The sequence below is a fragment of the Rhinolophus hipposideros genome (genome assembly GCF_964194185.1).
Source record: "Rhinolophus hipposideros genome assembly, chromosome: 17".
In the NCBI taxonomy this organism is placed as follows: domain Eukaryota; kingdom Metazoa; phylum Chordata; class Mammalia; order Chiroptera; family Rhinolophidae; genus Rhinolophus; species Rhinolophus hipposideros.
Genome location: NC_138063.1, coordinates 47299646 through 47313243, shown reverse-complemented (window position 1 = coordinate 47313243; position 13598 = coordinate 47299646). Strand labels below are relative to the sequence as shown.

General features: G+C 36.9%; 1 protein-coding gene across 2 annotated transcripts in view; it reads left to right on the top strand.

Annotated features, from left to right (window-relative positions):
• AKAIN1 (A-kinase anchor inhibitor 1) overlaps window positions 1-3023 on the top strand; it is a 96992-nt gene extending 93969 nt beyond the window's left edge. For both annotated transcript variants that reach the window (XM_081078644.1, XM_081078643.1), the window contains exon 2: window positions 45-3023. In XM_081078644.1, coding sequence (XP_080934770.1) covers window positions 45-235 — 191 coding nt within the window. In that variant the 3' untranslated portion in view covers window positions 236-3023. The remainder of the gene's footprint in view (window positions 1-44) is intronic.
• Window positions 3024-13598: the final 10575 nt, after the last annotated feature.

The window sequence follows — 13598 nt, the reverse complement described above, 5'->3', positions numbered from 1 at the left end:
AATTAATTTTGTTCTTTTAACCTCCCTTGCTTACTTTTGGCTAGGTGAGAAACCTGGGAATGAGCCTGAAGAGGTGAAACTGCAGAATGCCAGCAAACAGATTGTGCAGAATGCCATCCGGCAGGCTGTGCGTCAAGTCTCTCAGGAGAGTCGGCAGAGGGAGAGCACCAGTGTCAACCGGGGCACCTTCCAGCTAGGCGTGGGGGAGTTAACCAAGAAGCATGAAAAGAAGTAACACATGGATTTGGCTCTTGTAACACGCTTGGCTTCCAGCCTTCTTCTTAGTATAGGATGCGTCGCTAAAATGTTGCCAGTAAAGCAAACCAAAGTGTCATCGGCACCTAGCAGTAGAATGAATTCTCACTAGCTCTTGGCTGAGAAGCACTGTTTTGAAAAAAGTGTGTTAGATGATCCTGTTTATATTAATGCAGTGCCTCTGAAACATAGCGGGGCCAAATATGACACTATAATTGCAAAAGTAGTTTTGTAGCACAATTTATTTTTAAAGTTCTTTTTAAGAAAAACAATTCTGTCTTATTTGTTCTGCCTTTTATGTATTCTTTCTGTGAATTTAACCAGCAGTCCTTTTTGCTGAAATATTGAGTGCAGCACTGTGTTCATTGTAGTTTTAAAAGACTTGCTGGAAAGGGGAAGGAATGATGTTTCAGTCACCTTCAAATATGGAATTGAAGGCTCTTCTAAAGTGAGTTCAGGTCCAAGAACAAATTAAGCCAAGGCGAATTCTAAGACTGAGTCCCTCAGGATCTTATCAACGCATATATTTATATTACTTTTTCAAAAAAGTTTAGCATTTCAAGAACTCAGTCTTTTAGTCTCATTTATTTGATATTTGGTGTTTACTCTCTGTGCAGAAATCCTTTAGAAATATTATGGATTTCTTTATTCATCTCAAAAAGAAGTCAAGTACATCTATATGCATGAGTTGAAATGACTCAGTTCTTTGCTAGCCTCATGAAGAGCAACTAAAATTGTAGATTCCTTCCTGGAGATACACTAGGGTCTGATTCTGGGGTGCAATGTCCTTGAAAGGAGTTCTGGGGCCTTATAAAAGCTGTGTTGCCATCAGCCTATTTATTTGCACTAATACTTTGCTACTAAGAACTTCTCTTTTACCCATCAATGAATAAGAATTATTTTTTGAGATTATGAAAATCAGACATATCAGGAATGAATACTACTACTTAAAATGAGAAAAACATTTTAAAAAAATCCCTCTGAAGCATGAAAATACAGTGGGAACAAAAAACTGACAGTGTTGTGAATGTAGTTACAGAGATATATGCGTTTGTATAAATAAAGCCATCTCTATTGCAACAGTATGACTTCTGCTTCATTCCCATGTGGATAATGCACATCTCTCTGGAGTCCTTTGAGTTTCATTTCCTGGGCTTCACAAAAGTTATTGAGTTGGTGCTATTGGGAACAGGGAAAGAATTCACCTTTGTTAAAAACCTTTTGGCTTCAGAGTATCAATGTCTACATTTGATAGTTTTTTAACCAGCCAAATATTTACATATAAAGTATGACTGGTATTAAGATATACTTGGAAAATTCCAATATGTTACACTGAATACTATAGTTACAATGGATACTACTGATAATAGTAGATGAATGAAAATGATCTCTTATCAGCTCTGCTAGACAATCTCATGCAATGCAAAGATGGAATAAATTCACAAGGAGAATGGCTGTGGGAGGGAGCAGAAGGCTTAAAATTTAAATATGGTTTATTTATAAATGTTTTCAACAGAACTCGTGACAATTGAAGAAGGAGTTTAAGTTGATCTGAAGGCATATAGGTGATGTGGTATAATTGCACAGTGTAGATAATGTGAATGAAGGTATTAAGAGAAATTATATAAATAAAATATAAAAAATATGAACCCAATGTTTGTAGATTACTTAATCTCGCTCTATGTCTACTAAGACATCTGGACATAACCAACCTTGGATCTTGCAGTCATAAGTCAGAAACACATTAACATGCTACCTTTCCTCTCGTGTGTGTCTATGCTAATACATTGGAGATCTTTGGGAACATCTGATTAACCTCTGTATCTAAATGTTATTTGTAAATAAAATATATCCAACTTTGAAGTATATTGTCATTTTAAGCAAAGTTTTCTACATCCTACTGTTAGAGTTCATTTTACATGTAGACCTGACTTTCATATGGCACCACGAGGCATCCCAAGGCTGTTTTCCAAATCCCTAGACATCATGACCCAGGAAAGTACTTCTTTAATGGGCCTTCACTGTAACTGTCTGAGGAAAGCTGTGGCATGATAGTTCCTGAGACTTGAACAGAAAAGGATGTGTGCTAAGAAATGGCCTTTTGATCTCTGGAAGTAACGATAAATGGATCTGGAAAGTTGAGTACCTGTCATGATCTTTCTGAGATGGAAAGTCTACAGTAAGAAAGAGAGGTATGGATAAGTTCTTGGAAGGAGACAAGCAAATTAAGAAACCCCTGCACTCAAGGTAGGTGCCACATTGGCAGAATCCTAAGAAAGCTCTGCCATAAAAATGAGTGCATCTGTTAAACTTTTACTTGCATCTCAGTATAAAGTTATTGGACGTAGGATCAAGGGCTTCCACTGGTATTATCTGGTTATTATCTGGTATTATTCCACTGGTTATTATAAACCAGCACACAGCTTTTGGTTTTAGGAATTAGTGGGAACAACTGATTTAATGTCCTTTATTTTCCTAATTTATGACATGGTAAAGCCTCCATGGGCCTCCTATGTCTATCTTCAATTGTCCATCTTTTGCTTTGCTTGTCTCTGCAGTAGAACTAAAGAAATATCCTTTTATGTTAATTTGCTTTTCTGTAATCATCTATCCAGAGTCAACAGTATTGTAAATACACACAAAACAGTTTACTGTTTTCTGGGCTTCATTCCTTTTTTTTTATTTATTCTTTTTTTTAGCTGCTTAGTCTTCCCTTATGGTGTGATTTCAGGTTACAAATAAATAAATCAATCATTTTTAAAACATCATTGAATTTATGTCATTCGAGTTATTTTCAAGATTTTAAGGGGAAAAAATACAAAAAAGAGGGAAGTTTTAATCTATCCACTGTAACAGCTATTCTAATAAAATACAATAGAGAATGAAGTCTGAAAAATCTGGTAACTAGTTTAGCCATTTTACTACCCAAATCGTTGTAAAGACTAAACATTTGAGCAAATGCTTCAGTTCATGTAAGGAGTAAGTAGAAACTACAATAATAATATTGTCTCTCTCGAGGTTGAGAAAGTTTTCTGAAATATATTACTACACATAACCTCATTCGTCTCATTGCTACTACCTCACAATAAGGTGTAGCCAGGAAGATCTTATTCTCCTTTGCAGATGAAGTCACACTGAGTGACAGAGTGGATAAGTATATTCAAAATGGTAAAAAGCCAGTATTATTGGACACAAGAATCCATGAATCACTGATCTTGAATTTGTGAGCATTTAAATTAGCTAGGGAGTTTAAGAAAATAAATTCTAGGAATATATTAAGATGGAATAATAAAATTGCCTTACAGAACACCTTTTTGAGTAAGAAATTTAACAAAAATAGTAAAGGGCCAACAAAAATACAGTGGTACCTTGGTTTTCTAACATAATCCGTTCCGGAAGACCATTCAAGTTCTGAAATGTGCGAAAACCAAGGCATGGTTTCCCTATAGAAAGTAATGCAAAATGGATTAATCTGTTCCAGACCTTTAAAAATCAACCCCTAAAACTGCAAATGTTGCATGAATTTTACTATCTAATGATACCATAGATCCATAAAATTTACGGCATTTGTAAACCGAAATGTTCGTCAACTAAGATGTTGGAAAACCGAGGTACCACTGTAATCATCATCAATAGAAAAAGCTCAATCCATTACCCTCGCAAAGTGGGTGCTAAGGAAAGAAACAGGAAACTACAGAGGGAACAAAATGGAAGATTACAACACAGCATGGCATGCTCAACTTTTCTTTCCTCTATTCAGAAGCCACTGTGGGAAGTCCACAGAATTTTGACCCAGGTGTGGAGAAAGATGAATGAGTGGGTGACTTTATCATTTGTCTTCTGGCTACAGTATAATGGAAATGGCTATTGGGAAGAAATAGGTGCAATAGGAAAAGGACCTCTCTCAGACAGAAGTGACAGACTCATCTTACAGAAATGAAAAAAGAAATGAGAGAGAAAGGAAAGCAAGCACATATTTAAAAATCCCCTCATTGTATTTTAGGAAAATAGATACAAAATGCTCAACAGTAGTACTTACAGAATAAAAGAAAATTTCTTGAAACTTCTAGGCTGAGAACAATTCATTTACAAAGGTAAAAACTTCAGGCTGGCATCAGATTATTTCATCCAATACCCTAACATTGGGAAGAAAAGATTATAAAGTAGCTCGGAAGGAAGGAAAGTGTGAAGTAAGGGTATTATTCCCAGTCAAGCTGTTACCTAAGAATAAAGGCAAGCATTAAAAAAATATCTTAAGGGTTACCAGTACTCAAGGGCCCTTCTTGAAAAAACTGCTTGACCATGAACTTCGGCACACTTGAAGATAAATCAAAATAAAGACTAGAAATGAGGGAGTTGTAGCAAAAGGATGAGGAGCAGTGCCTTCACTTAAATATAAAGTGAATATTACATAATTGTGAAAATTAGGCTAAAGGAAAATATAAATTGTTATATGTTGAGAATATAAAACTATAACTAACAAAAATGAGGAGGTGGAGCAAGGAAAATGACAAAATGGTTATGACTTCATCCGTTAGAGAAAAGAGAAATTGTATGATCTTAAGATGAATGTCCTAGTTAAAAAACCCCAAGGATACTAATCTCTTAATAGATTTCATGATTCCTTTTTATAACCTTAGGGGAGTATTTTAGAAAATAATATGACAAAAAATATTTATTTAAAGTTTAGCAATTCCTTTAGTTTCCATTGTTTTTTTTCTTTCATTTAATTAAAAATAAATTAAGTGACATATTACCAATATACAGTTTCTACATTGATAATATATACAAAATACCTTGATATCATACATGATCATTACTCGCCTCTTCTTCTGCTGAAGCTGACCAGGAAGACTTGCAGCATGTGAAGACCTCTGGTGCTCTTCCCATTGAGAAAAGGAATTCCTTTGATCATTAGACTTGGGCCACAAATGGTCCATAGTCCAAGTAGTAAGTGAAGAAAAGAATAGCTTTATTGCTATAGGGCTTTTCAATTTTTAAAGCAAGTTACTACTGTTCAGTAGCTCCTCTCCTAGTTGATTTCTATGTCACCAATTAATCAATGCTTTCCCCATATGCTTGACCCTGGTTTCTAAGAATTGACTCTCTTGCATGCCCTTTCACTGAGTTACATGCGTAGCCATGGTTGGTGGCCGTCTATGTGCCTTCAGCATTTGCCACTCCCCTATACACTGATGCCTTCTTAATGCAAATAGCTGTCAGTTTTGCCTGTGGGCTTTTTCTACCTACAGCTATGTGCTCAGCTCACATAAAGGGCAGGCTGGAAGCACCAGGGTGCTGAGGCCCCAGGATCAGCCTGTTAATGATGATGGATGGGAGCTGGTACATAAGTACCCCAGCTTCCTCGGCTGTCAGGTGGGCCATCTCTGAGGCATAGTCTACAGTCTCCTAATGGTAACCAGCCTGGTGAGTGTGCACAGCCCTTGGGGACAGAGCCCCAGAAAGCAGTTTCCAGGCTCTCGGCCTCATGTGGAGAGGTGCTGGCTCAGATAGTGGATGGCCGTCAGCTGTGGCTGGTTGGCCATCAGCTGTAGCCATTATGCCATTTGTCACTGATATAACTGCCGCGGTTACGGAGGGGAGCCGAGGAGAGTGAAGGAGGAGACTGAAGGAGAGTAAGGAGAGTCGAGGAGAGTTGGTCGGTTGGCAGCAAAGCGGACAGCAGGTCGCACGTCGTGTAAACCCAGCCTCCAGTGAGACCATAGTGGTATGACTTCCCTACCTATGGCTCCGTGGGTGTTCCTTTTTGGCCTCACCATGTCCTGCGTTCTTACGTGGGGAGCGGGAGCAGAGACCCCTCAGGCCGCCCCGCCGGACACCCTGCACGACACCATCCTCCGACTGGTGCTTCCTAAGGTGAGCTCCTAAATGAATTACTTTCACTCAAATCCTGTCTCAGGGTCTACTTCTCAGGGAACCAAACTTAACAAAGTGGTATTACAGTTGTTTCTTATCAAAGAAAACTGAGGTTACTTAATGATTGTGCTTTTTCTCAAGAAAATTGGATCATCCCTTTCTGCAGAGGAAATTTGCCCCAGCCAGGTAATGAGCAGTAGTAGGCGTTTTTCAAAACAAATCCCTGAAGTAATAGACTGTGAGTTGGTTAAGAAATGAGGTGTGTTGTGTTTTTAAATTTTATTATGGATATGTTGGTTGTCTTGAGATTGATTTTTCTCAGTTTTGTTTTCTAAGTTGGCTAATTTATAACCACCAGATCTTCATAAATATCAAATAAACAGGCATCTGATTCTGCTCTGTTAACTGAAAGTGGTCGAGAGCCTATTGTTAGGCCATATAACTCATGAATCTGAAGAACGGAGATTTAACTAACAGGAAACGAATATCAAGTGCAATAATTTTAGCAGTGACCTCCCTACTGAAATTGAGTCTTTTTTGGCAAATCTTGGGAGAGAGTAATCATTTTAAATTTATTTTATAGTTTTGCTTATGCTTTATAATTAAAGGTTGCTTTTTGAAAACTGGGGAAATGAATTCATGCATGGTTATAATTTGCTCCCAGTTTTTTAAAACTTCAAAGTTTATGGAAAAGGCAGTGTTCTGGAGTCAAGAGAGTACTACCCTGTCCGCTGGGTGAGCTAAGTTCCAGCTCCAGGTGCAATCGCTAAAACACCCCATCACGGTCCTTCACAACGTTTATCACAATATGCAATTGTATATTTAATTATTAGGTGATTTGTTTAAGTTCTATTTCTACAGCTAAATCATAGGTTTATGAAAGCTGGTAACGTGTCTGTCTTGTTTAATCTGTAACGTAATATGTTCTCAGCAAAGAGCAAGGACCCAGTCATTACTTGTTGAACCAATAAATTACCCGCATGACATTAACAAGCTTCTTAATTTTTCTAAACCTTGATTTCCTCACCTATACAAGAAGTTGGCTGAAGTGAACACTAAGCTTCTTTCTAGTTGTGGGGACAGAGCCCCAGAAAGCAGTTTCCAGGCTCTTGGCCTCACATAGAAAGGTGCTGCCTCAGGTAGTAAATGGCCATCAACTGTGATTGGATGGCCATCAGCTGTGGCTGGTTGGTTGTCAGCTGTAACCAGTGAGCCATTGGCCACTAATATAACTGCTATGGCTACGCTAGCAGGGAAATGGGGGCTAGCAAGAAGATGGTGGCTGGGCTGGCAAGCACGGATTGCAGTTAGCACGGTGGAGTGCGGGTTGCACATTGCAGAGAAGTGGACAACAGGTTGCGAACAGTGTGGCTCCTGCTTCCTGTGTCTCCAACCCAGCTGCCAGCGAGAATATAGTAGTATGACTTCCCTACCTATGGCTCCGTGGGTGTTCCTTTTTGGACTCACCGTGTTCTGCGTTCTTATGTGGGGAGCGGGAGCAGAGACCCCGTAGGCCGCCCTGCATAACACTAGTTCTAAAATGAAATGATTCTATTTTGTTGTATTTTTATTAAGTTTCACATAAGCGTACCACTTGATGAATTTTTCTATATGTATATAGCTAAGTGAGTGCCATCAGATTGAACTAGAACATTCCCAGCTCCCCAGCACATTTCCTTATGCCCCTGACAGTAGATACTTTCCCAAAGTTAACTACCATTCTGACCGACATAATCATAGGTTCATTTCCCTCAATTTTTAATCTACATATAAATGTAATCATGAAGTATAATCTCTTTTTTTGTTAACCTTTTATCTGTGAGATTCACTCATATTGGTGCAAATAGTAGTAATTTGTTCTTTTATTTGCTATGTGTTATATTGTATAAATATACCACTACTTACTTATCAATTCTGCTAAGGTTTCCCCTCAGTTATGGCTATTACAAACAAAGCTGCTCTAAATATTCTTGTACATATCTTTGAGTAGGTATATGCCATCTTCCTTGGATAAATACCCAGGAGTAGAATTGCTGGGTCACCATGCACACATATTTACCTTACTAGATTTCTGCTAAAGAGGACTGCAACGTGGTAGTGCTGATTTATCCTTCTCCCAGTAATATATGAGAGTTCTAATTACTTCATATGTTTGAGGCAGACCCCATCCTTCTAAAAGGATTTTGTTTGCTAAGCATCATGACAGTATGGGAAATTTTACTCTGTCTTTCAAATTTGTTGGTGTCCGCTATGGAAGGCAGTGTGGAGGTTCCTCAACAAATTACGAATAGAATTACCATATGACCCAGCAATCGCTCTCCTGGGTATCTACCCCAAAAATATAAAAGCATTTCTCTATAGAGACACGTGTACGCCAATGTTCATTGCAGCTTTGTTTACGGTGGCCAAGACATGGAAACAACCAAAATGTCCTTCTATAGATGAATGGATAGAGAAGTTGTGGTACATATACACAATGGAATACTATTCGGCGTTAAGGCAAGATGATATAGGAGCATTTGTGATAACATGGATGGATCTCGAGAGAATAATGCTAAGTGAAATAAGTCAGACAGAAAAAGCAGAGAACCCTATGATTTCACTGATATGTGGTATATGAACCAAAAAGAACAAGACAAACAAATGAGAAACAAAAACTCATAGACACAGACAATAATTTAGTGGTTACCAGAGGGTAAGGGGTGGGGGGTGGGTGATGAGGGTAAAGGGAATCAAATATATGGTGATGGAAGGAGAACTGACTCTGGGTGGTGAACACACAATGGGATTTATAGACGATGTAATACAGAATTGTACACCTGAAATCTATGTAAATATACTAACAATTGTCACCCCAATAAAATTAATTAAAAAAAAAATTTGTTGGTTCCCCAAACTCTTACTTGTAATGATAGAGTTCAGTAAGAGCCCTTGGAGGGTGGGAAAACTGGCCTCATTTGGAGTACTTAAAGTTTCTATCTAGTCCATCTGACTGTTAAAATCCTTGATGATTTCATTTCCCTCTAGTCCTCAAACAGAATCAGCCAGAGTCCACTCCCCTCCCCTTCATAAGGAAACAGTTGGTGATAGGTCCCTTACCCTGGAAAGACTTCCCTTAATTTGGAATTCCAGTTCAAAATTGGAACTAACTCCAATTGCAACCTCGCCACTCTGCTTTATTTAAAATATGTTTTTTTATAATTCACTTTTTTAAATTTATTTTTTATTAAAGTATTGTTGACATACAATATTATATTAGTTTCAGGTGTACAACATGGTTATTTGACATTTATACTCCTTATGATGTAATCACCACAATAAGTTTACTAAGAATTTGTCAACATAGAAAGTTATTATGATAAGATTGACTATTTTCTCTATGCCGTATATTATATCCCCGTGACTTACTTTGTATTTTAAAAATAACTGGAGGGTTATATCTTTTATTCCCCTTTGCCTTTTTCACCCTCCCTCCCTTGGCAATCGTCAGTTTGTTCTCTGTATCTATGAGTCAGTTTCCGTTTTGTTTGTTCATTTGTTTTGTTTTGTTTTAGATTCCATATATAAGTGAAATGATACGGCATTTATCTTTCCCTGTCTAACTTATTTCACTGAGCATCACACCCTCGAGGTCCATTTGTTGCAAATGGCAAGATTTCATTCTTTTTTATTGTCGAGTAATATTCCATTTTATATATGTGTATATATATATATATATATACACACACACACACACCCCTTTATTTATTTATTTATTTACTTATTTATTTAAATTTATTGGGGTGACATTGTTAGTGAAATTACATAGATTTCAGTTGTACAATACTGTATTACATCATCTATAAATCACTATAAATCCCATTGTGTGTTCACCACCCAGAGTCAGTTCTCCTTCCATCACCATATATTTGATTCCCCTTACCCTAATCTCCCACCCCTTACCCCCCTTACACTCTGGTAACCACTAAACTATTGTCTTTGTCTATGAATTTTTGTTTCTCATTTGTTTGTCTTGTTCTTTTGTTGTTTTTGGTTCATATACCACATATCAGTGAAATCATAGGGTTCTCTGCTTTTTCTGTCTGACTAATTTTGCTTAGCATCATGCTTTCAAGATCCATCCATGTTGTCACAAATGTTCCTATATCATCTTTTCTTACTACCAAATAGTATTCCATTGTGTATACATACCAGAACTTTTTTATCCATCATCTATTGAGGGACATTTTGGTTATTTCCATGTCTTGGCCACCGTAAACAAAGCTGCAATGAATATTGGAACACACGTGTCTTTATGAATAAATTTTTCAGAATTTTTGGGTAGATACCCAGGAGAGGGATTGCTGGGTCAAATGGTAATTCTATTCGTAATTTTTTGAGGAACCTCCACACTGCCTTCCATAACGGCTTCACCAGTTTGCATTCCCACCAACAGTGGATGAGGGTTCCTTTTTCTCCACAGCCTCTCCAACACTTGTTGCTATTTGTCTTGTTGATGATAGCCATTCTGACTGGGGTGAGGTGATATCTTATTATGGTTTTTATTTGCATTTCTCTGATGATTAGTGATGTTGAACATTTTTTCATGTCTATTTGCCATTTGTATGTCCTCTTTGGAGAAATGTCTCTTCAGGTCCTCTGCCCATTTTTCAATGGAGTTTTTTTTTGTTGTTGTTGTTGAGTTTCATGAGCTCCTTGTATATTTTGGATATTAGCCCCTTATCGGAGGCACTGTTTGCAAAAATCTTCTCCCATTCAGTCGGTTGCCTCTTTATTTTGTCGATGGTTTCTTTTCCTGGCAGAAGCTTTCAAGTTTCATATAGTCCCATTCGTTTATTTTAGCTTTTACTTTGGAGTCAAATTCATAAAATGCTCTTTGAACCCAAGGTCCATAAGTTTAGCACCTATGTTTTCTTCTATGCAGTTTATCGTGTCAGGTCTTATGCTTAAGTCTTTGATCCATTTTGAATTAATTTTGGTACATGGTGACAGATAACAGTCCAGTTTCATTCTTTTGCATGTGGCTATCCAATTCTCCCAGCACCATTTATTGAAGAGGCTGTCGTTCCTCCATTGTATGTTTTTAGCTTCGTTGTCAAAAATTATCTGTCCATATTTATGTGGTTTTATTTCTGGTTTCTCAATTCTATTCCATTGGTCTATGTGTCTGTTTTTCTGCCAATACCATGCTGTTTTGATTATTGTAGCCCTGTAGTACAAGCTAAAGTCAGGAAGTGTGATACCTCCAGTATTGTTCTTTGTTCTTAAGATTGCTTTGGCTATTTGGGGTCTTTTGTGGTTCCAAACAAATCTGATGATTTTTTGTTCTATTTCTTTAAAAAATGCCATTGGGATTTTAATGGGGATTGCATTAAATCCGTATATTGCTTTGGGTAATATGGCCATTTTAACTATGTTGAGTCTTCCAATCCACGAGCACGGAACGTCTTTCCATTTCTTTTTGTCTTCTTCAATTTCTTTCAAAAATGTCTTATAGTTTTCAACATATAGGTCCTTCGCATCCTTGGTTAAGTTTATTCCTAGGTATTTTATTCTTTTTGCTGCAATTGCAAAAGGAATTGTTTTTCGTATTTTTCTGAGATTTCATTGTTAGTATATAGGAATGCAATGGACTCTTGTACGTTGATGTTGTATGCAGCAACTTTGCTGTATTTGTTGATTGTTTCTAATAGCTTTTTGGTGGAGTCTTTAGGGTTTTCTATATATAGCATCATGTCATCTGCAAAGAGTGATAATTTAACTTCTTCATTCCCAATTTGGATGCCTTTTATTTCTTTCTCTTGCCTGATTGCTCTGGCAAGGACTTCCAACACTATGCTGAAAAGCAGAGGTGATAGGGGACAGCCCTGTTGTGTTCCTGAATGTAGAGCAAAGGGCTTCAGTTTTTCACCATTAATTATGAAATTAGCTGAGGGGTTGTCATAGATGGCCTTTATTATGTTAAGGTATTTTCCTTCTATACCTATTTTATTATGTGTTTTAATCATAAATGAATGTTGTTTCTTGTCAAATGCTTTTTCTGTATCAATTGATATAATCATATGATTTTTGTCCTTTATTTTGTTTATTTTGTCTGTTTATTTTGTTTATTGATGGATTTGTCGATGTTGAACCATCCTTGTGCCCCTGGGATGAACTTCAATTGGTCGTGAAGAATAATCTTTTTAATGCATTGTTGTATTCGATTTGCTAGAATTTTATTTAGGATTTTTGCATCTGTATTCATCAGAGATATTGGTCTGTAGTTTTCTTTTTTTGTGTTGTCCTTACCAGGTTTTGGTATCAGGGTAATGTTGGCCTCATAAAATGAGTTAGGGAGTACTGTCAATTCTTCAATTTTTTGGGAAGAGTTTGAGCAGGATTGGTATTAGATCCTCTTTGAAGGTTTAGTAGAATTCACTGGTGAAGCCATCTGGTCCAGAACTTTTGCTTTTGCGAAGATTTTGGATGACTGATACAATTTCGTTACTGGTGATCGGTCTGTTTAGATTTTCCAGTTCTTCATGGTTCAGCCTAGGAAGTCTATATGTTTCTAAGAACTTGTCCATTTCTTCTAGGTTATTGAATTTGGTGGCATATAGTCCTTCATAGTATTCTTGCATGATCCTTTGTGTTTCTGTGGTGTCCGTGATAACTTCCCCCTTTTCATTTCTGATTTTGTTAATTAGTGTCTTCTCTCTTTTTATCTTAGTGAGTCTAGCCAAGGGTTTGTCAATTTTGTTAATGTTTTCAAAGAACCAGCTCTTTGTCACATTAATTTTTTCTATTGTCTTTTTGTTCTCTATTTCATTTAGTTCTGCTCTGATTTTTGTTATTTCCTTTCTTCTGCTGACCTTGGGTTTCGCTTGTTCTTCTTTTTCTAGTTTTTTAAGGTGTATCATGAGGTTATTTGGGATTTTTCTTGTTTCTTGAGATAGGCTTTTAATGATATAAATTTCCCTCTTAAAACTGCTTTCACTGCATCCCAAAAAATTTTGGTAGGATGTATTTTCATTGTCATTTGTTTCTATGTATCTTTTGATCGCTCCTCTAATTTCTTCTTTGACCCAGTCGTTCTTTAAAAGTATGTTGTTTAATCTCCATGTATTTGTGCTTTTTCCTGCTTTCTTTTTGCAGTTGATATCCAATTTCAAAACCTTGTGATCAGAGAATATGATTGGTATGATTTCAATCTTCTTAAATATGCTGAGGCTGATTTTATGTCCCAATATATGATCTATCCTTGAGAATGTTCCATGTACACTAGAAAAGAATGTATAGTCTGATGTTTCAGGATGAAGTGCTCTATATATGTTAATTATGTCCATTTCATCTAATGTGTCATTTAGGGCTACTATTTATTTATTTTCTGTTTGGATGATCTATTCATAGCTCTCAATGATGTATTTAAGTCCCCTGGTATAATTGTGTTTTGGTCAATTTCTCCCTTTAGTTCTGTTAGTAGT